This window comes from Sus scrofa, chromosome 6 (assembly GCF_054392235.1).
Source record: "Sus scrofa isolate SSC_HxYL_T2T_F1_AM1 chromosome 6, Sscrofa_HxYL_maternal_Yorkshire_Landrace_v2.0, whole genome shotgun sequence".
Taxonomy (NCBI): Eukaryota; Metazoa; Chordata; class Mammalia; order Artiodactyla; family Suidae; genus Sus; species Sus scrofa.
Window position 1 is genome coordinate 75894858 of NC_139388.1, and position 22677 is coordinate 75917534.

The following is a 22677-nucleotide window of genomic DNA, read 5'->3' on the forward strand; positions in this document are numbered from 1 at the left end:
ACTCTCAATTCTCTGGGTTCCATAGCAACTGTTCAAACCCCAGCCAGTTTCCTCTTATCCCCCATTCACGGCCGACTTCCTCATCTGGGACCAGGGATGTGTGCGGATGGAACATCCGCTTATTCGTTTAGAAGGTAAATCCAAATGATGACCTTGGAAGGTGTCCTAGAGGAATCTATACACGGCTTTTATGTTTTCTGTATCAGGCAAATTCCCTATTAGCATAGTCAATAGAAAGGTGACTGAGGTGGCCAATTATTATTTTGAAAGCTGGTGAAAACTGACAAACATACTAAGCCTTAATTATCATCACATGAATATGGGGAAGAACAATTTTCTTTTTTTTTTGTCTTTTAGGGCCTCACCTACAGCACATGGAGGTTCCCAGGCTAGGGGTCGAATTGGAGCTGTAGCCACCGGCCTACACCAGAGCCACAGCAACGTGGGATCCGAGCCGCGTCTGCAACCTACACCACAGCTCACGGCAACGCCGGATCCTTAACCCACTGAGCAAGGGCAGGGACCGAACTTGCAACCTCATGGATGCTAGTCGGGTTGTTAACTGCTGAGTCACGACGGGAACTCCACAATTTACTTTTCAGTGAAATGATCTGAGAAGTCAGCTATGGAAAGCTTTGCTCAGGGTTTTTGAACTTGACCTGTTCTCTCAGGTGAGACGGACTGAGAGTCCCTTTTCTGTCTGGCAAACGATATACTTATTTCTCTAAGTGCTGGATAGAAAGCAAAGCTTCCTGCAAGCAAACTAGACCACTGGGGAATTTCCTAAAATAGAGCAAAGCCCGAAGGCAGGTGGACAGCTGTCTGGTTGGAAAGACACTCTGAACCTAGGCAGGCCAAAAACATCTGGGTGGAAACGTGCATCCAGCCTTCCGGGCCTGACCCCCCTTAAGTGTGAGGTGTCAGCACTGTGGCCTCAACACTGCTTGGAAAGGCCAGGTGACGGATGCCCTTGCTCCTCACTCCTGAACCAGGGGCATTTGACCACTTTCATATTAAATCATCAAATGTTTCTCAGCAGCAGTCACTTTTCAGCTGTCTGTGTGGGTAAGGCTCATAGCAGGAGAAACGCCAGTGTTGCACAGCTGTGTGTGAGCGTGCACACACGCACAGAGCTCTGCGTGCAAATCATTACAAGCGTGCCTCAAAGAAGGAGCCAAGCAGCTGGGACCCTGGTCTGTCCAGTCCTTTACCTCTATCTGCTGCTGCACAGGAAGTGCAGCCGCCTTGGGCCAGCTGCTGATAAAGGAAGAATACCACCACGTTGAGATCCAAACTGGCTGCTGCTTACAGTACTAAAGACTAATGCAAAAATGTGGAAAATATGCAACCTGGTATGTTAATTTAAAACTCAGTGAAGTATAGATTATTCTGCTTAGATCCATTAGGGATGCTTTGAAACTGCCTCTTTCTTTTTTTGTCTATTTGTTTTCTTTTATGGCCACCCTGTGGCATAAGGAACTCCTGGGCCAGGGATCAGATCTGAGCCACGGTTGTGACCTACCATGCAGCTGCAGCAATGCCAGCTCCTTTAACCCACTGTGCCTGGCTGGGGATCAAACCTGTGTCCAGGTGCTGTAGAGACAATCGCCGAGCCTGCTGTGCCACAGAAGGAACTCAGAAACTGCCTGTTTTTAAGTGGATGGCTTGTGGCATACGTGGTGAGAAGCTGGTTATACTGCAGGCTTTGGTCTGCATAGAAAATGCAGTACCTGTCTGCAAAGATCTAAACCCTCACTGCTCAGAATGGGTTCCGCAGACCACTGGCACCGGCCTTATCACCTGGGAGCTTGTTAGAAATGCAGGCTGCCCAGGCCAGAGCTCGGGCTGCCTGAGTCAGAACAAGTGCTTTACCAACACGTGACAGTCTGGTGAGCCTGAGAAGTTTGAGAAGCACTGCTTTCCAGAGCCTGCTTCAGGCTCAGCTCACTGGTTACGCTCTGTTCGCGTAAAAAAATGAGAATGCTATTTTCCCGTAGAAAATGAGAATGCTGTTTGCAACAAAGTGTTCCACTGTCAAAGCTCTGGGAACACAAACGGACTCTTTGCTCTTTCTTTCCTTCTCTTAAAAAAACTGGACCATTCAGATACCTGGAGAAGACAAAATGACCTAAGTTCATGGTATGTAGATTTTCAGAAAAATGCTTGGGCTGGCTTCTGGTTGTTTTAAGTGGGAGGCAGCAAGAGCTGAAAGTGTTGAAAGCCCCCAGGAGATGACGGACTTGCCTTTTGGAGGTTGATGGTGCTGACGTGCAATTTCTTCATGGGTCCTGTCTCTACTGGTCCACTAGCCAGTGCGTCCCCTTGGCCACTTCTCAGCATCCGATGCTGGTAAATCAAAGGGTCCTCTTCTTCGTCGGCAAGGGTGTAGCCCTGCAACCAGAGGCTTCCTGAACAACACTGCAACCCCACCAGGTGCTCCTCGCTTAGAAAACACCCCCAAACGTTGGGAGGCTCACGCCTTGTGGAAGAGCCAGGATTTAGGTAGGGTTCCATGTGTCATGGAAAATGAATCCTAGGTGGGCCATGTTCCCCACTGCAGACCAGTCTGTGCCGGTCACTCCTGGTCATGGACAGCACTGACTTAGTAGTCTCAGCATGTGACTGGTAAATGTGAGAGAACGGTGGGCAAGAAATGTGAAGAGCTGGGGTGGCAAAGAGCTACTGCCTGTTTTTCTATGACCTGAGAGCCAAGGATGGTTTTCATGATTGTTTTTGGTGGTTTTTTTTTTTTGCTTTTTAGGGTCACACCCACAACATATGGAGGTTCCCAGGCTAGGGGTCGAATCAGAGCCACAGCTGCCAGCCTACACCACAGCCATAGCAATGCAGGATCCTTAACCCATTGAGCCAGGCCAGCGATCGAACTCAAAACCTCATGGTTTCCAGCTGGATTCGATTCTGCTGCGCCATAATGGGAACTCCTCACATTTTAAATGGTTGAAAAAAAAAAGAATAGAAAATTAATATTCTGCAACATGTGAAAATTATTAAAGAAGCATATTAAAGCCTGCAAAGCTGAAAAAAAATGTACTATTTTTACAGAAAGGGTCTGCCAATCCCTAGTTGAGAGAGACCTAGATATACTCCCGCAGCTAAGAGCACAAGAACATCAATTAAGAAAGACAAGGGGGGCCTTGGAAACAGAAAGCAAGTGCGGCTCACCTTGACAATCCTGCAGATGAGGATATCGTAGCGCTGATGGTTGATGCGATGTCGCACCAGAACTTTGTTCACCATGGGAATGAAAATTTGGTACTACAACAAGAGAGGAAGCAGACCAGAAACCATTACTTTGGAGAATGGAAAACAGAGAAAAGAATATTACCGTTACCACGTTATGGATATGACTTCTGTGCTGGACCAGCTCTGCGGTCTTCAGGAGAATCACTTGGCAGCCTCCTGTGCTGTGATCTGAGCCCCCATCACCTTCCACCTGCGTTACTGCAACAGCCTTGAAATGGTCTCTTGGCTCCCGCACTCAGCCCAGTCTATCTCCACGCAGCATCCAGAGGAATCATCTAAGAATGCACGCTCACATCACAGTACTCCTGCGCTCACACTCTCCAGAGACTGCTTGGCTCGCTCAGAGTAACAGCCAGGTACTTACTGTGGCCTACAACAGGGATGGGCACTACTGGGTATCATACCACCTGGAAGGCATACGAAACTAGAGACTGCTGGGCTCCCCAGCCAGAGCTGCTGGCCTGGGAGGAATGGGGTGAGGCATGAGACTCTGCAGTTCCACTGAGCACCAGGACGCTGCCTGTCTGGGGATCTCGTTCTGAGAACCACTGGCTTACAGTGCCTGCTTTCCATGCCTACGGCCAGCCCAGCCTACAAGGGTCTCTCCCGACCTTTCCTAGCACGCTGCCTCTGGCTCCCTCCTCTGAAGTCACACTGCTCTTCTGTTGCTCCTGGAACTCTCTGCCCCCGCTTTTTTCCTCTTTTTCTGCTGCACTCACAGCATATGGAAGTTCCCGGGCCAGGGATCGAATCTGAGCTGCAGCTGTGACCTATGCCACAGCTGCAGCAATGCCTGATCCTTAACCCGGTATGCTTTAGCGGGAACTCCCCAGACTCCTTTAAGCACACTGCCATCTCACACCTTTGCAATTGCTATTCCTTCTCCTGCACCCGGCTCCCTGGGTGTGGGCCTTTCCTTGACCAAGGTCTCTGCTGAATGCCACCTTATCAGAGAGGTCGTCCCTGATAGAAACAGCATGTCTCCCCGCTCCCACCCATCTCTCTTGTGAGGTAAACTACGTCTCTAGGCCGTGCTTCACTGCAGTGTAAGCTCTGCGAGACTGACATCCCTGCTGACTGCCTTACCCCTGAACAGCACTCAGCACACACAGGGGGCTCCACAAACAGCTGCTGGATGAGGAAGGCAGGAGAAAAGCAGAAAGGCAGGTAGCAGAGCACATCTGTTGAGGATTCCTGCCTCACCTTCTTCCCCAGCTGGAAAACGAGCGAAGAGAGCGTGTCCATGGCCGTGGGACGGAGTTCTGGGCTCTGGTCCAGGGTTCGCACAATCGGGTGGATGATCCGAGAGGCATAGTCAGTGAAATCCAGGGACTCCGTCAGGCGGTCCACTGTCTCTAGCGCTGCCCTACAACAATCGCTGACATACAGTAACTGCTGACACCCAGTCCCGGGGGAAGAGAAGGGGGCGAGGACTAACTCAGCACACAGCACCCAGCGCCAAATGGGGAAGGATGGCTTCTGCCATATTCTGGGTACACGGATCTAACGCAGATTCCAGGGGGATGGGGGCAGTTAAGATTTCCATAGGAATTCCCGTCGTGGCGCACTGGAAACGAATCTGACTAGGAACCATGAGGTTGGGGGTTCGATCCCTGGCATCGCTCAGTGGGTTAAGGATCCGGTGTTGTGGTGAGCTGTGGTGTAGGTTGCAGACACGGCTCGGATCGTGTGTTGCTGTGGCTGTGGTGTAGGCCAGTGGCTGCAGCTCCGAATAGACCCCTAGCCTGGGAACCTCCATATGCCATGCGTGTGGCCCTAGAAAAGACAAAAAGACCAAAAAGAAAAAAAAAAAAAAGATTTCCATAAACCTGTTCACTTCTGGACTAAACTAAAGGGATTTGACATAACAAAAAAACAGAAAGATGGCCTGGGGACTTATGAAAAGGAGACATTTTCAACAAAACATTAAAAGCTTGATGACTGTTAGTCCTGAACAACAGGTGCTCACTTTCGAGATGGCAATGGAACTTCAGGGGCATCAAACAACTTCACGATAGGGGGCAACAACAAATGCAGATAGTCATCCAGGTTGGCGCCAAACAGCTGGATTGCGGCCAGCAACTGCAAAAAGGAGCAGAGGCACAGCAATGAGCAAGTACAGTCGGTATCTAAGCACACAGAAGGCGGCAGGCGCATGGACAATTGAGACGCTTTGGAGACTCTGAAAAGCCTTTATGAAGTGGCTCTGAACTACATCTTCTGGTAGCACTGTTCCCTCTCACTTTATTTCACTTAACACGTTACTTTGCTGTCTCTGAGCTTATTTCAATTGGAATAATTCAATGATTGAGGAATCAGCTGCTGGATAAGAGAGAAAGCTCCTCTGCAATAAAACATTTACCAAGAATAATCCATTAAAGGAGACATCGCATAAGGATAATCCAGAGAGGAGGAAGCATTCTGTCACTGAACTGCACACATCAGGTACGACCGTATTCTTTGGGTTCAGTCCTGCGGAGCGAGCATCACCCGGTCACCCAGAATGGGGTCTCATCTCTTAGCCGACCGTCCAGGGACTCTGACGGACTCTGGAAATCTCTCCAGAGGATGCCCAGGGCTACTCACCTTGATGGAGACGATGCGGCCTGGGCTGTTGTCATGCATGAAGACTCGGAGCATGTGTGGGATCAGCTGGGGCAGGTAGAGCTTAAACTCGCCCCCAAGAGCTACCACAATCTGCTCAATGAGAAGAATGATGGTGCTCTGGATGGAGGTGTTCATGACCCAGAATTCCTATAAAGACGGAAGAGACGGAGGAGCCAAGTCAGGGGCCCTTCTGTTGGAATAAGAAGCAAGCAACCGAGATGGCCAAAGGGAAGCCAAAATGCAGATGGCAGGGCCTGCCCCGGGGGACTCCTTCTCTTTCCTCTTCTCCCCAGGCCTCCCTGTACCCTAGGACACAGCCACAGTGAACAGCTCAACTCCACAGACGCTACTTCGTTCCTCTGTGCTACGCTCATGCTGCTTTTTGCCTAGAATCCCACCTCTTGCTCAGCTGTCTTTCTAGACCTGGCTCAAGTCTCACTTCTCCTAAGAAGGCTTTCCTGTCTCCTTCCATTATCCACCGTGGAGCCCTCTGTCTTCCTCTTTCCCAGCACCTGTAATATTTAGGTTTTTTTGCCGCCCTCCCTCTACTCAACTGCTGGCTAGTTAAGGGCAAGAAACCCTCTGATCTATCTCTGTTTCCCCAAATCCAGCTGAGCGCCCGGCATATTGCTGCCCCCCAAGCCCGTCTGCAGAGTGAACCAACGACCAGGTCTATGGCTCTCCAGCTGTCAGGGTGGCTCTACCTTGGGTACCATCTGGGCTCTGCCAGAGGGTGACTCCTGTGTTAACAAGAATTCATGCCCTGTACAGATTGAGACTTTGCTCAACAGCATCTGACAGCTGCCCCCTGTCATCTTTGGGCCTGGATAGCACCACAAAAGGAACACCGTTCTACATGCATCTAATTATATTCCACATAAGGTACAAAAATAAAAACTTGGTCAACTGGCTTCAGAGCCTGTCTCGGTACTTGCAAGGCAAATGGGTCCGAGTCTCTCACTCCAGGAAAAGCTCTCATTTCAAATTGCCTCAAAAAGACAGCTGCCTACTGCCTTCTTCCAAAACCTCTGGAGTAGGAGACTTATAATAACAGAAACTCTACTGATGATGGCAACACATGGACATTAATATTCTTGGGCCTCCAGGAGTTCCTGTCGTGGCTCGGCGGAAACGAATCCGACTAGGAACCATGAGGATGCGGATTCAATCCCCGGCCTCGCTCAGTGGGTTAAGGATCTGGCGTTGCTGTGAGTTGTGGTATAGGTCAGACGTGGCTCAGATTGGGTGTTGCTGTGGCTGTGGTGTAGGCCAGCGGCTACAGCTCCGACTTGACCTCTAGCTTGGGAACCTCCATATGCCACAGGTGCAGCCGTAAAAAAAAAAAAAAAAAAAAAACTCTTGGGCCCCCATTTAATTCAGAGTATAAGTCAATAGAAAAACCAAAAGATAACTCCTCGGGTGAAAAGCTTTATAGAAGCATATAGTATTTCTATTAAATTTTAAAAAATCATAATTTAAAAAGTAAAAACATTTCTAAAAAAAAGATATACTAAAAGATGGTGGCAAAACTTTCTCTCTGCGTGGCGAGAGACGGTCTCTCTCTGAAAAAGCTATTTTCTCTAGATAAAAAGCTTCGACAAAGAAACACCACAGACTTGCTGGCTTCCACGGTACGTCTGATGTCCATCCACCCGGAACACACTCTGCCTTCCTCAGAGGAAGCCCCCCTACCTCTCTCCACTGCATGAGCATCAGGCTCCTCACAAGGGGTTTTTCTCTGCCTCAAAGCAGCCAGGCAGCCTCCCCAGGGATGCTGGCTGGACCACTGTGCACAAAGCCCCGAGCTCCGCCTGGGCCAGGGGAGCTCAGTAAAATGGCCAGATCAAGAGCCAGAGGAAGCGCTCCTGTGGTACTTTCTCTTGGATGGAATGCCAGCTGTGTTTCGCAGGTGTAAAGCTCCCTGCCCTCCACCCCCAGTCATGTTCTGGTCATCAAGTCTTTTTTGGGGCGTAAGTCACAGACGACTCCCGCTTCAGCCCAGGAGCGCACTGCTTCCTCCCTCCCCCCACGCCCCCCTACCCCCAACTCCCTAAACACCCGGCCAGGCTCTCTAGCATCCTGCTTAAGTAGTCCTTATACAGACGCCTCTGTGGCAGGAGTTTACTTTTTTCGATACACAGGAGCTTTTCCGTTCTGAGGCTCCGTTTTGGGGACGCTCCATTTCTGAAGCCAGCCACTTTGAATTCAGTCCTGCCGCTTTCTTCAAACTAACCACAAAGGTCTGGGGCAGAAGAACAGCAACAACAATGAAAATCACTGCAAGAGCTGTTTTCCAATTCTTTGAGGACGCAGCCACCTCTGCGAAGCCTCCTTCCCAACAGAGACATTTAAATTATAAAGAACAGTAGGAAGCAGCTTCCCCTTCCCAAAACAAAACAAAACAATACTGCCATCAATGGGGAGTCGTCTGCACCTGCTGAAAGCCCGTTAGGAAGCCTGGGATGCTGGGCTTTTCTCTGTGCTACTGCAGCAGAAGGCGGTATGTGTGCTTTCTCACCAAGGCAGCAGCAAGAAAGCATCACCTTCCTCCCCAGAGCCTGACAGGAGCCCGTATTTTAACAGGCCCAGGAAAACCCAATCCCAGTCCTCCCTTAAGGCCATGGTTTTACGGGCAGGAGGAACGAGGGCTTGTATGGGATCATAAAACACTGCTGTGAGAGAAAGTGAAATTGCTTTCGTGTACATGAGGCAAGCACTCAAGTCTATTTCTGGCAGAACAATTACTTGGGGATTTTTCCTCGGACTTCACACCTTGTACTCTTGTACTTGGGAGCCTGTGGCAACAGCCCCTCCACCCCCTTTCACGATCCAGTGGGGTGCCAGGCTCCCCTTTGACACTCAGGTTGGAACAGCGCTGCTAGGACCCCTGGGAAGGACGTCCACGTGTCCAGACCTGCTGCCGAGCATCTCTGGACCCAAAGGCTGATGAATGGGCCAAAGCATGGACTTCCACTCACTCTCATGAGGGTGACAATCTCATCCATATAAGGTCTGATGTGGCTCTTCACAAAGGACACCAGCATCCCCAGTTGCTGGAACAGAAACTGAAACAGAGAAGAGGTCAGCAAGTGGGCACCACGGATACAGGACACGCGGGCTGGCCCCAGGCCCAGGCACAAGAATCAAGACAACCACGGACTCGCTTCTGCACCACTACTGTATCTGCTGAGAACAAGTTTCAAAGAATCTGATTTAAAACTGCTGGTGGTGACCGTGGTGGGGCATGAAAACAACCGTCAGTGGTCTTCCTCGCCAGGTGGGCCCGTTTCTGCACAGCAGGGGCTGTGGGGCCAGACTCCACGTTCTGAGCCCTTTCTGTTGCCTACTAGCTCTGTGCCCTTCATTTAACCTCTCTGCACCCAGCCTCTTCAGGGGGAAAACGTCTCTCAGGCTTGCTGTGAGAGTTAAATGTGCGCATACCTGGAAAGCACTAGATAGGGACAGGGATGCTGCTAAGAGCTCAGGGAACGACATCTACCACTGAAGGATTTCTGGAGCCACCGAAGACTTAAAAATAGACGTGGAATTTGTAATTAACTCCAAACGTGTCTTTTGTTTATTTAGTCCTAATTCACTACCACTTACTTTCTAAAATAAATACAGCTGGATAGCGTGGTTCATTTATAGTAATTAACTCAATTAATTAGATCTTAATTAGTTAATTGCATCTCGAAGAAATTGTGAGCAAAAACAGCAAGCAAATGGAGGGAGGGATGGGATGAGGAGATTCTGTTGAGGCTGGTATCTTGCAACTGTCAAGAGATGCCAGTTACTAAATCAAGCTGGGAATAAAGAGAGTTTAGGCAAGGGAGAACCCGACTACTTTCCAGCTTAAAGGTGTCTTCAGGCGTAGTTTGTATTTTGTTAGGACCCTCAGGTAGCGCTACATGTCAATACTAATAAGCAAATCATATTCTGAACCCCTCCCCCAATTTTAAGAGCTCTCCATGCCTTTGCAGCCCTCCACGAACAAGGATAATTTGGGGCACACATATCTTCTCTCTTATCCACATTTTAAAACTTAGGTAAGTTGGTGATAAATAAAAAGTACTTCAAACAGTGAGCAATGGGCTTACAGAACTCATTGCCTGAAGAGGTGAGCCTGACGGGACACACAGGACTGGGCTTGAGGGCGTCTGGACTGATTCTCTAAGGAGGGGACACCAAGGGATTCCAAGGTGATGAGAACCCGGCCCCACGTGGCGCAGGTTTGACTCAGCAGAGCCACCCCTCCCTATCTCCTGGGCACCTCCTCACAGCACCGCGGCTGACAGTTTTTTGTGAAACGGCCCCTCTAAGAGCACACTGCGGAGATCAAGGGGCACGAGATGCTGAATGCAATGGTTCTTGATTTCAGCTTTTGTTGTGCAGAACCTGACCGAAGGCAGACGATCTGAGCTGGAGGACCAGCAGGACACTGGGGACGGCAGGGAGGTCAGGAAACACCCCGAGACAGAAAGGACGAAAGCCTCCTGACCCTTGCTGTCACCTCACATGAGGTGTCTGCGGGGGAGCCTTGTGGGTGGCTGGTTAATAGCAGGTGGCAGCGCAGGGGACACACCGGGCTGGTGCCTCGTTCACAGGTAGGGAGCCCGAGCAGCCGCCTCCCTGCCTCTCCCTTAGTCTTTCACAGGCTTTTTCGCTCTGTCCTCCTGAACATTAGTATTTTAAAGGAACATAGAGTTCTATTCCTGAAAATACGGCAGGTTAGATCTCCTCCCAAATCCCCCTGCTAGACAAAGCCTAAAAATACTGCATAAACGATAACAAACATTATTATCAGATTATCAGGACTGAAGCCCTTCACCTAAAGCCAAACCTCCAAAGGGTGACATGTTCAGAAAAATAGGGTCTCTCCACCCTCCAACTGGCCCACTGGCAAAAGGAGACCAAGAAATTCATCAGTCTTCATGAGAGGTCCAGGTAGGAAAAAAAGCCTTCCTAAGAGTCCATAATTTCAGGCCACTCTCATATGTGTTTCGGGAGTTATTTTAACTACCTGTGTAGCCTGAGAAATCCTAAGCCAAGAAACTAACTCAGAAGTTCTCCTAGACCACCTGGTAGAAGCAAACGCCAATCCTCTCTGGAGAGAGGAAATTTCAGGGCAGCAGTGCCAGTGTTACTGCTCCAGGGAAAGCCCAGCTGAGTATTATGACCCCTGACCCCAAACTGTAAAACACGTAAGGAGAGACCACTGCTTGAGTATGACTCAGCAGAAACAATAGAGCCTTCAAGGTTTTATATATATTGGCATTTTATAGAAAATATAAAATACATCTAAAATGCTTAAAGAAATAAAGGTGAGAATAAAAAAATACGAGTAGAGAACAAGGTGCTATTAAAAAGTACTAGACATATTTGAAAGAACCTAGTATAACTCCAGAAATAAAAAAAATGTTGTTGGGGGAGGTCCCCGGTTAAGGACCTGGCAATGTCACCCCTGGGGCTCGGTCACTGATATGGTATGGGTTCGACTCCTGGCCCAAGAACTTCCCCATGCTGTAGAAGTGGCCAAAAAAAAAAAAAAAAAAAAAAAAAGTTGGAACTAAAAACTAAATGACACGTCAAAAAGACAGCTGAAGATTTGGTGAACAGAAAACAGCTGTGAAAGCACATTCAGAAGGCATCTCTGAGAGACAAAGATGAAGAATATGGATGAGGGAGTCCTGTCATGGTGCAGTGGTTAATGAATCCGACTGGGAGCCATGAGGATCCCTGGCCTTGCTCAGTGGGTTAAGGATCCGGCAATGCCATGAGCTGTGGTGTAGGTTGCAGATGTGGCTCGGATCTGGCATGGCTGTGGCTGTGGCGTAGGCTGGCGGCTATGGCTCCGATTAGACCTCTAGCCTGGGAACCTCCATATGCCACAGGAGCGGCCCTAGAAAAGGCAAAAAGACAAAAAAAAAAAAAAAGAATATGCATAAGAAACTAAGAGACATTAAGGACAGAGTCAGAAGCTCTACCTGTTGAATCAAATTATGAAAGGAAAAAAACAGAAGGGTGGAATCCTTCTATTCAGAAAGCCCACAAATCCCCAACGGGAGAAGAAAAAGAAATGCATACCTCGATTTACAATAGTGAAACTTCAGGACAACAAAATAAAAAAGAGAAGGTCTGAAAGAGCCATAGAGAAAAAGGAATCATAATTTTTCAACAACAACAAAAGAAGTCAGGTAACAGTGGGATAATATCTACAGCTGAAGAAGAACCTAGAATCATACTCTCAGCTAAAGATTTTAAAAGAGGGTGAAATAAAGATTTTTTTTAGATAAACAAAAAGAGAGCTTTTACTTTAATGAAATGCTCACAAGAGGAATTTGCCTTAGAAGGATCCTAAGAGGAAGCTCGAGATGGGAAACGGTGATTGTGAATAAATATAAAGAAACACTGACTGTGTAAAATAACAGAAATGCTTAATTTGTTGTTTAAAAAACATGATACTGGAGTTCCCATCGTGGCTCAGGGGTTAACGATCCTGACTAACATCCATGAGGACGTGGGTTCGATCCCTGGCCTTGCTCACTGGGTTAAGGAGCCGGCATTGCTGTGAGCTGTAGTGTAGGTCGCAGACGCAGCTCGAATCCCGAGTTGCTGTGGCTGTGGTGGAGACCGGCAGCTGCAGCTCTAATTAGACCCCTAGCCTGGGAGCCTCCATATGCCGCAGGTACAGCCCTAAAGAGACAAAAGACCAAAAAAAAAAAAAAAAAAAAAAAAAAAAGATACTAGACAATAACATAAGAGGGAAGGAAGATACTTTGAGCGCTCTTGTGTTTTGTGCATTGTTCAGGGGAAGGATGGAGACTGATTAATTTTAGACAGTTAAATAAGGTATGAAAGTCAATATGATACAAATTTTTTTTTTTTTTTTTTTTTTTTTTGTCTTTTTGCTATTTCTTTGGGCCGCTCCCGCGGCATATGGAGGTTCCCAGGCTAGGGGTCCAATCGGAGCTGTAGCCACCAGCCTACGCCAGAGCCACAGCAACGGGGGATCCAAGCCGCGTCTGCAACCTACACCACAGCTCCCGGCAACGCCGGATCGTTAACCCACTGAGCAAGGGCAGGGACCGAACCCGCAACCTCATGGTTCCTAGTCGGATTCGTTAACCACTGCGCCACGATGGGAACTCCCGAATTTTTTTTTTTAATGGCTCCACCCAAGGCATATGGAAGTTCCGAGCCTAGGGGTCAAATCGGAGCTGCAGCTGCCAGCCTACACCACAGCCACAGCAACTCTGGAGCTTTAACCCACTGAGTGAAGCCAGGCCTAGAACCTAAATCCTCAGATACTAATTGGGTTTGTTACCACTGAGCCACAATGGGAGCTCCCTGCGAGTCAAATTTTAAAGGTAAAAACCATAAAATCAGACCCATTCCTCATGCTGTACACTCGGACACATTCCCAAAAGTTCAAAGATCTAAACGTAAAAAGTGAGGCGGACTAAGTACAAGAAGAAACAGCGGTGAAAATGATGCATACACACAGCTTTTCGTCACAGGTATATTTTAAATATCAAAGACTAGAAAAAGAGGCGAACGTTCATCAGTAGGGACTGGTTATAGCGATGGGATGGCCACGCAATGGACCACATGCCGCTCAGAAGGAACGAAGACATTCTCAATATACTGCTGTGGCATGAACCCCAGGATATACTGTTGTCAAGGTTCAGAACCACTTTATTACGTTATCATCTGAGGAAGGAAGTGGGGGACACAGGCAGAATTACGATGCCCCAAAGACAGCCATGCCCTAATCCCTGGACTCTGTGAATACAACAGAAGGGACTTTGGAAGATGGGGTCAGGGCCAAGGACATGCGCTGGGGAGATTATCAGGGTGGGCCTAACTTCACCACAGCAGTCCTTAAAAAGAGGGGATTGTTCCTGGCTGCAATCAGAGAGAAAAATTTGAGGATCAAGGAAGAGTCAAAGAGATACAAGGTTGCTGACCTTGAAGACAAGGAAGGAGGCCAGGGAATACAGACCGCCACTGGAAGCTAGAAAAAGCACCCAAGGGGTTCCTCTGAGAGCCTCCAGGAAGGAACACAGCCTTCGTGGCACCCTGACTGTAGCTCCGTATGATCCGTGTCAGGCTTATGACCAACAGAGCCCCAAAAGAATACATCTGTGCTATTTCAAGTTCCTAAACTGGGGGTGATTTGTTACAGCAGCAACAGTAAATGACAGGAAGGAAGCAACAAGGTATAAGGCTGGGCAGAGGAGCTAGTCTTTGTGAATTTGTCTTATTTTACAAAGACTTGAACTACGCTAATGTCTTACATAACTAGAATGAAAGTTAAATTAGAAAAACTCTCTTGGAGTTCCCGTCGTGGCTTAGTGATTAACGAATCCGACTAGGAACCATGAGGTTGCGGGCTGGATCCCTGGCCTTGCTCAGTGGGTTAAGGATCCGGCAATGCCGTGAGCTGTGGTGTAGGTTGCAGATGCGGCTCAGATCTGGCATGGCTGTGGCTGTGGCGTAGGCCAGTGGCTACAGCTCCAATTAGACCCCTAGCCTGGGAACCTTCATATGCTGTGGGAGCAGCCCAAGAAAAATGGCAAAAAGACAAAATAAAAAAAAAAAAAAGAAAGAAAAACTCTCTGGCTTGAGGAAACCATAGCTCCTCAAAAGTGGCCATGCTGAGGCTTGAGTGAAATGGACTTGATAAGCTTGAAATATTTTTTTTTAAATTAATTATTTTATTTCATTTTGCTTTTTTAGGGCCACACCCAAGGCATATGGAGGTTCCCAGGCCAGGAGTCTAATCAGAGCTGCAGCTGCCAGCCTACACCATAGCCACAACAATGCAGGATCTGAGCCACGTTGGCAACCTACACTACAGCTCATGGCAACACCAGATCCTTAACCCACTAAGCAAGGTCAGGGATTGAACCCTCGACCTCATGGTTACTAGTTGGATTCGTTTCCACTGCGCCACAACGGGAACTCCCGAAATTTTTTTTTTTTTTTTTTGGCCAGAAGGAAAGAAAGCGATCAAAGATTAAGATTACTGAGCAAAGTTAAAAGAACACAAAAGCCAGTGTTCACAAAAGCCAGACTGGGCTAATTAGATCATTAAAAGAAGAGTGCCTTCAAAGAACAGAAACACTTCCTATATCTGTGAATTGGTAATGATACTTCAAAAATAGCAGAGGGTTCAGAGGGGTGCCTGGGTCACCTTTAGGAGGCTGCAAGGGACTTGATTCATTATTCTGAAAAGCAATATATAAAAGGAAAGAATCATGCATTTTTTTCCTGCCTTTCCTGCATGAACTATCCTTCAAATTAACTAGTTGATGACATAAAGTTCTTTATAGATGTCTAGCTAATAAATCCAGAAGGAATAACAGAATTAGAAAATCAGGAGTTCCCGTCGTGGCTCAGTGGTTAACGAATCCGACTAGGAACCATGAGGTTGCGGGTTCGGTCCCTGCCCTTGCTCAGTGGGTTAACGATCCGGCGTTGCCGTGAGCTGTGGTGTAGGTTGCAGATGCAGCTCGGATCCCGCGTTGCTGTGGCTCTGGCGAAGGCCGGTGGCTACAGCTCCGATTCAACCCCTAGCCTGGGAATCTCCATATGCCGCGGGAGTGGCCCAAGAAATAACAACAACAACAAAAAGACAAAAGACAAAAAAAAATAATAATAATAAAAATAAAAAAATAAAAAAAAAAAAAAAAGAAAATCACTATTTTGCAGCTGCTAATCAAATAATGGTTCTAGGAAACAATCATCAATAAACACCACACAATTATGAAAAAGGCTAATGGGGAACTCAGAATGGACCACACCTGAACCCTCTGGTTAACCTTCACATCACTAGAAGGGGATCATTTAGAAAATGTTTGTTAACAAATGCCAAAATAAGGGGAGTTCCCTTGTGGCACAGCAGAAATGAATCCGACTGAAGAACAGAACCTGAATCTAATCACCTCTAAATCTAATTGGTTTATGAAATAAATAAATCTTGGAAGATAGACTCAAATACAGAATGAAAAAGTTCTATACGACAAATGACCTGGTTTCTTCCACAAATACATGGCAATGAAAAGAAAAAAAGTGGGGGAAAAGAGAGAAGATATGGAAAGAGAATTAGATACATCAACCAAATGCCATGGTATCTGGATTCTGATTTGTATAAACCAAATGCAATATGAAAATTTTAAGACAAACAGGGATATCTGAAGAAGGATTGATATTAGAGTACAATAAGGAATTATTGTTAATTTTGTAGGTACTATTACTTTTGTAGGTATCATAACATGGGGAAAAATATTTAATAGTGAATTAATATATTTCCTGGAATTTGTTTTAAAATGCCCCAGAAAAAGTGTGTGTGTGTGTGTCTGTGTGTCTGCGGGGGGGGTGATGAGATGAAACCAAATTGATAAAAACTTTTTGGTGGTGTTTTTGTTTTTTGGGGGCCGTGATCTGCAGCAGCTTAATGTGGGATCTCAGTTCCCAAACCAGAGACTGAACCCAGGCCACAGTGGTGGAAATGGAGTCCTAACCACTAGACCACCAGGGAATTCCCAAATTGATAAAATCTTATAACTGCTGGAGTTCCTGCTGTGGTGCAATGGTATTGGCAGCATCTCTGGAGCACTGGAGCTCAGGTTCAATCCTCGGCCTGGCAGTGAGTTAAGTGTGGCTTGGATCTGATCCCTGGCCCAGGAATTCCATGTGCCGGGGGGAGGTTTGGGGGCTGGAAGGCAGGAGAAAGGAAGGGAGGGAGAGAGAGAGAGAGAAAGAATGAGAAAAAGAAAAAGAAAAAAAAGAGAAAGAAAGAGAAAGATCTTATATTACTGATGAATATGAGAATTTAATATAAGTTGTCCAATTTTTGTTTGTGATTAAAGTATTTGGGAGTTCCCATCTTGGCGCAGTGGAAATGAATCCATCTAGGAACCATGAAGTTGCAGGTTCGATCCCTGGCCTCACTCAGTGGGTTAAGGATCCGGCATTGCTGTGCGCTGTGGTGTAGGTCGCAGACGAGGCTTGGATCTGGTGTTGCTGTGGCTCTGGTGTAGGCCGGTGGCAACAGCTCCAATTGGACCCCTAGTCTAGGAACCTCCACGTGCTGCGGGTGCGGCCCTAAAAAGACAAAAGACAAAAGACAAAAAAAAAAAAAAAATTATATTCCAGGAGTTCCCACTGTGGTGTAGTGGGTTAGGGATTGGGCATTGTCTCTGCAGTGGTGGGGTTTGATCCCTGCCCTGGTGCAGTGCCATAGGTCTGGGAACTTCCGTATGCCGCAGGTGTGGCAAAAAAAAAAAAAAAAAAGAAAATAAAAGAAAAAATCCATTCCAAATTTTTTTCTTTTGCTTTTTAGGGCCATACCCATAGCATATAGAGATTCCCAGGCTAGGGGTTGAATCAGAGCTACAGCTGCCAGCCCACACCACAGCCACAGCAACTCCAGATCCCAGCTGTGTCTGCCACCTAAACCACACCTCACAGCAACACAGAATCCTTAAACCACTGATCAAGGCCAGGGATCAAACCTGCAACCTCATGGTTCCTAGTCAGATTTGTTTCCACTGAGTGACGACGGGAACTCCCATTCCAAAATGTTGAATGAAATTAAAGGCTAGGGCTCAAATCAGAGCTGTAGCCTCTGGCCCTTGCCATAGCCAAGTAACGCTGGATCCAAGCCACATCTATGACCTATGCCATAGCTTCTGACAATGCTGGATCCTTAACCCACTGAGTGAGGCTGGGGATTGAACCCCATCCTTATGGATACTAGTCAGGTTCTTAACCCAGTGAGCCACAAGAGGAACTCTTATCTTACTTTTTTTTTTTTTTTTTTTTTGTCTTTTTAGGGCCACACGCATGGCATATGGAGGTTCCCGGGCTAGGGGTCGAATCGGAGCTGTAGCTGCCAGCCTAGAGCACAGCCACAGCAACTCGGGATCTGAACTGTGCCTGTGACCTACACCACAGCTCATGGCAACACCGGATCCTTAACCCACTGAGCGAGGCCAGGGATCGAACCCACAACCTCATGGTTTCTAGTTGGATTTGTTTCTGCTGCGCCACCACAGGAACTCCTCACTTACTCTTGATAGTTTAAAAAAAACAAACATTAACAAGGCTAGAAAAAGATATGAACACAGTAAGTTCAAACCTTTTTTTTCTTTCAGTGGCCATACCCACAAGATATGGAAGTTCCTAGGCAAGGGACTGGATCTGAGCAGCAGCAAACCACAGTCTTAAACCCATTGTGCCTGACAGGCATCCGATCCCATGCCTCTGTAGCAACTGAAGCTGCTACAGTTAGATACTTAACCCACTGTGCCACAGCAGGAACCCCAGTAAGCTTACACCTAATGACGTATGTAAAACCTTGGACATAACAGTAGAAATATACCCTATTCCCAGAGTTCCTGGCATGGCTCAGTGGTTATGAACCCAACTAGCATTTGTGAGGACTCGGGGTTCGATCTCTGGTCTTGCTCAGTGGGTTAAGGATCTGGCATTGCCATGAACTGTGGTATGGGTCGCAGATGCAGCTCGGATCCTGCGTTGCTGTGGCTCTGGCATAGGCCAGTGGCTATGGCTTGGACTGGACCCCTAGCCTGAACTTCCATATGCCCGGGTGTGGCCCTAAAAAGACAAAAACAAAACAAAAGAAAAGAAAAAAAAGCAAAGAAATATACCCTATTCCCAAGTGTAGAGGAACTATTCACCCAAACCGATCAAGCATTAGACTATTAAGGCAATTTCAGTACACATCAAAGAAGCATAAACCCAAGGCAATTAAATTAGAAACCAATATCCAAAAGGAGATTAAAAATCCCATGTTTGCAAATTAAAATACCCATTTTAAATAACTCAATGATGAAAGGAATCATAATAAAGATTAGAAAATACTTATTTCTGAACAGTAATGAAAACTACATTATTATTCAGCCACAAAAAAGGAACTTGCTATTGAAACGATACAACATGGACGCATCTCAAAAGAATTACGTTAAGTGAAAGAAGCCAGACACAAAACCATGTATGCTTCTCATTCTATAAAATGTCCAAAAAACACAAACCTATAGAGATAGAAAGTAGACTGACCCCTAGGGTTAGAGTAGGAATGGAAACTGACTGCAAACGGAGAGATTTCTTTCTGCAATGATGGGAATTTCCTAAAATTATATTTCAGTGATGGTTGTACAACTCTGTAAATATACTGAAAATCACTGGAGTTTATACTTAAGAAGGATAAAGTTTATGGTATGAAAGTTTCATCTCTATGATGTTTTAAAATGTTCTGGAGCTAAGCGTTACTTGGAATTGAATTTAAAACCTTCACAGCTTACATTTAGATAAGAAGAAAGATCAATGAGCTAATATTCAAACAATTTTTTTTAAAAAAGCAAAAAAAAAAAAGAAAATAGGGAGTTTCTGTCGTGGCGCCGTGGTTACTGAATCTGACTAGGAACCAGGAGGTTGCGGCTTCGATCCCTGGCCTTGCTCAGTGGCTTAAGGATCCCGCGTTGCTGTGGCTCTGGCATAGGCTGGCAGCTACAGCTCTGATTAGACCCCTAGCCTGGGAACCTCCATATGCCGCGGAAGCGGCCCTAGAAAAGGCAAAAAGACAAAAAAAAAAAAAAAAAAGAAAGAAAGAAAAATAGGAAAGGAATAATAAAGAAGGGATTAATGAAACAGAAATAAAGATACAAGAGAGAAAATCAACAAAGGCAGAGGTTGGTTCTTTGAAAAAAAAAAAATATGGATAGACCATGATGGAAAATACTATAAGAAAAGGAATGCATATATATGTATGACTGGGTAAATCTGCTGTACAGCAGAAATTGGCACAACACTGTACATCAACAATACTTTAATTTTTTAAAAAATTAAAAAAGAAAATACTATGATAAATCTCTAGCAAGAAATTAAAATATAAAATGAACAAGTTCATGCCGATAGATTTTATTATTTAGATAAAACAAATATGTCTTAGATAAATGTGACTAAAACCATCTCAAGAAGAAACAAAGCTAAACAGATCTTTCAACCAGCAATTAAAAAAAGAATTACAGGTCAATTACCCTCATAAACCTAGATATAAAAATTCTAAATTAAATTTGAGCTATAAAATCACTGTATAAAAAATGCATCATAGGAGTTCCCATCGTGGCTCAATTGTTAACGAATCTGACTAGAAACCCTGAGGTTGCGGGTTCGATCCCTGGCCTTGCTCAGGGGGTTAAGGATCCAGCGTTGCTGTGAGCTGTGGTGTAGGTGGCAGACGTGGCTCGGATCCCATGTTGCTGCGGCTCTGGCATAGGCTGGCGGCTACAGCTCCAATTCGACCCCTAGCCTGGGGACTTCCAGATGCCGTGGGTGCGGCCATAGAAAAGACAAAAAAAAAAAAAAAAAGCATCATAACCAAATGGTTTCAACACAAGAATTCAAAGGTGCTCCAACATTAAAACATATTTCAATGTAATTTAATATATTAACATGTTAAAAGAGAGAAACCAAACTATCATCACGACAGATAAAGAAAAGGCATTTGATAAATCTAATACCCATCCAGGATGAAAACTCTTCAGCAAACTAAGACCATAAGGGAACATTTACCACCTTTAAAAAGCTATCAGAAACCTACAGCAAACATTATACTTAGTGATGAAACCTTAAAGCAGTCCCATTAAAAATCAAGAATAAGATTAAGGGGTTCCACTCTCACAAAGTCTAATCAACAGTCAAGGTCCTAGGAACTGAGTAAGGAAAAGTAACAACTGCTTTTACAGACTAAAACAAAAAGCCCCACACTGGTTTTTTTTCTTTTTGCAGACTATGTATCTAGAGGGAAAACCTGGGGAAAATTTACAGGTAGATTATTAGAATTAGTGAGAATTTGATGAGGTTGATTACATAAAAATAAACTGCACGTCTAAACTTCAGGCACGATGTTAGGAAATATACTTTCTAAAAACTCCTCTGAATGTACATCAAATTGAATATAAAAATCAGAGAGAGAAAAATAATTAATTCAAGTTTCTTTTTTAAACGCAATCCTGACTATACACCCTTGGAATATACTCAGTATACAGTAGGAACTGCAAAGCCCCCTTGAACTTTGTTCAGCAGGTTCGCTGCTGGTAGTGGCACCCGTCTAGTAATCCCAGGTGTTCGCACACTCTGGGTGTTCTCCGGTTTAGAGGAAGAGGAATAGAGAGAGAGAGCGAGCGAGAGAGCATGGGAGGGAAGGGGGTCGATTCTTTTTTACGGAAAAGTGCCAGCTCCTAAAAGTAGAAAAGAGCGGAGCTAAAAAGTCTTTACTTTGCAACCAGTGCGATCACTGATTCCGACGAGGATCAACAGAAGTTAAAATCATTGGGTAAAAGGCAGCTTAGGACGAGAACAGTCACACAGTCTCAACATGTCACGCCACAGATGACTTAATGACTAAGGAAAAAAGGCAACTTCACAATGGAGAGATCTGCCAGATGCCAACCTCACCACGTGCTCAAACTCGGGACCAACGGTGGCAGGACAAACCGACGTTATGAGATCCAGTGAGAAGGACGCGACTTGCCCTCTGCAGTAAAACCCCCACTAAAAACATCTGACTTTAATCATGAAGAAGCAACCAGAAATCCACTGTGGGACATTCCAACAGAGAACTGGCCTGACTCTCGACGCCCGAGAATAACAATGCGGTTCCTCCCCCCAGGCCACTCATCTTCTGGCCGTTCTGAGGGATAAAACAGAAAGTGGGGCCGAGTGGCTAAAGCCTGCACGTGGGGGTGTTCGAAGTCCAGGGGGAGGAAAGGCATGAGGCTTAACAGCAAGCAGAGCACATCGCTGGGGAGCCGAGGCGCCGGTGGACCTTCCGCGCAGGCATGGCACAGGGCAGGGAGGAGCACGGGGTGGGGTTTGGCCACTTACTTCCCGGATGGCCCCGTCGCAAACCCGAATGACGTTCAGGAACGTGGGCATGACCTGGGGCAGGAACTGCACACACTTGAGCCCCAGGGACTTGAAGATGAAGGTGATGGCCTGGACGACCATGGTGTGGTGGTGGGAGAGGGACTGGTCTCGGAAGATCCGCATCAGGGCCACCATGGACACGGCCGGGTAGAACTCATCCAGGGGCAGGTTCCCCATGTTGACCAGCATCTCACTGGTGCTGTAGTCGGCTAGGAGCAAACACAGCTGGGGTCACGACTGTGGCCGGAACGTGGTCAGCCACACACGCAAAACCTCCTGAGGGTCTAACACCAGTGGGGAGACAGAGTAGACTGGGAACCAAAGAGCAGACCTTCGCCACCAAGGACGGTCGGTTTAGGGCTCGACTCTTATCTGAGCCACAAAAGCCTGAAACCGTAGGTACATGATGAATTTTCTTTAAATTGCCATGTTTAATTTAGCTTGTTACCATTCCAGTTCATAACTTTGCAGCTGAAACCATCAATAAAAATAATTACTCCCCCAAATGAAAATAAAGGGGATTAAATTAAGCAAACATCTGCTCAGCAGCTGTTTGGTCCCCCAAGGGAATTCAGACACGTTAGTAACAAACGCTACCTGACTGAAACAACAAGGATCTCAAGGACTGGAGAGGGGGGAGGGAGGAGGGGGGAGGGTGGGCTCCCCAGGACGGAGGCCAAGAGCAGACCATCCAAGAGACTGGATGCCTGGTGCTGCTGATGATGGAGGAACACCTGCCGGGACATGGCTCAGGTGCTGCTCAACAGCCATGGGTCTGGCGGGATAATGCATCGCAGGGACACTTTTCTAAAACACAGAAGAACAAACTGGAAGCCAAAGGATCCCATC

The 22677-nt window shown here is 46.5% G+C and overlaps 1 protein-coding gene across 3 annotated transcripts in view; it reads right to left on the reverse strand.

Annotated features, from left to right (window-relative positions):
• The window catches only part of MTOR (mechanistic target of rapamycin kinase), a 125771-nt gene that overhangs the window by 79874 nt on the left and 23220 nt on the right, over positions 1-22677 (reverse strand). For all 3 annotated transcript variants that reach the window (XR_014807050.1, XM_084962776.1, XM_003127584.7), the window contains exons 19-25: positions 21787-22037; positions 8850-8936; positions 5851-6018; positions 5234-5346; positions 4468-4630; positions 3184-3276; positions 2245-2391 (exon numbers count right to left, since the gene is read on the reverse strand). Coding sequence is in view for 2 of the 3 variants with exons in the window: in XM_084962776.1 (XP_084818902.1) it covers positions 2245-2391; positions 3184-3276; positions 4468-4630; positions 5234-5346; positions 5851-6018; positions 8850-8936; positions 21787-22037 (1022 nt within the window). In the remaining variant the exon portion in view is untranslated. The remainder of the gene's footprint in view (positions 1-2244; positions 2392-3183; positions 3277-4467; positions 4631-5233; positions 5347-5850; positions 6019-8849; positions 8937-21786; positions 22038-22677) is intronic.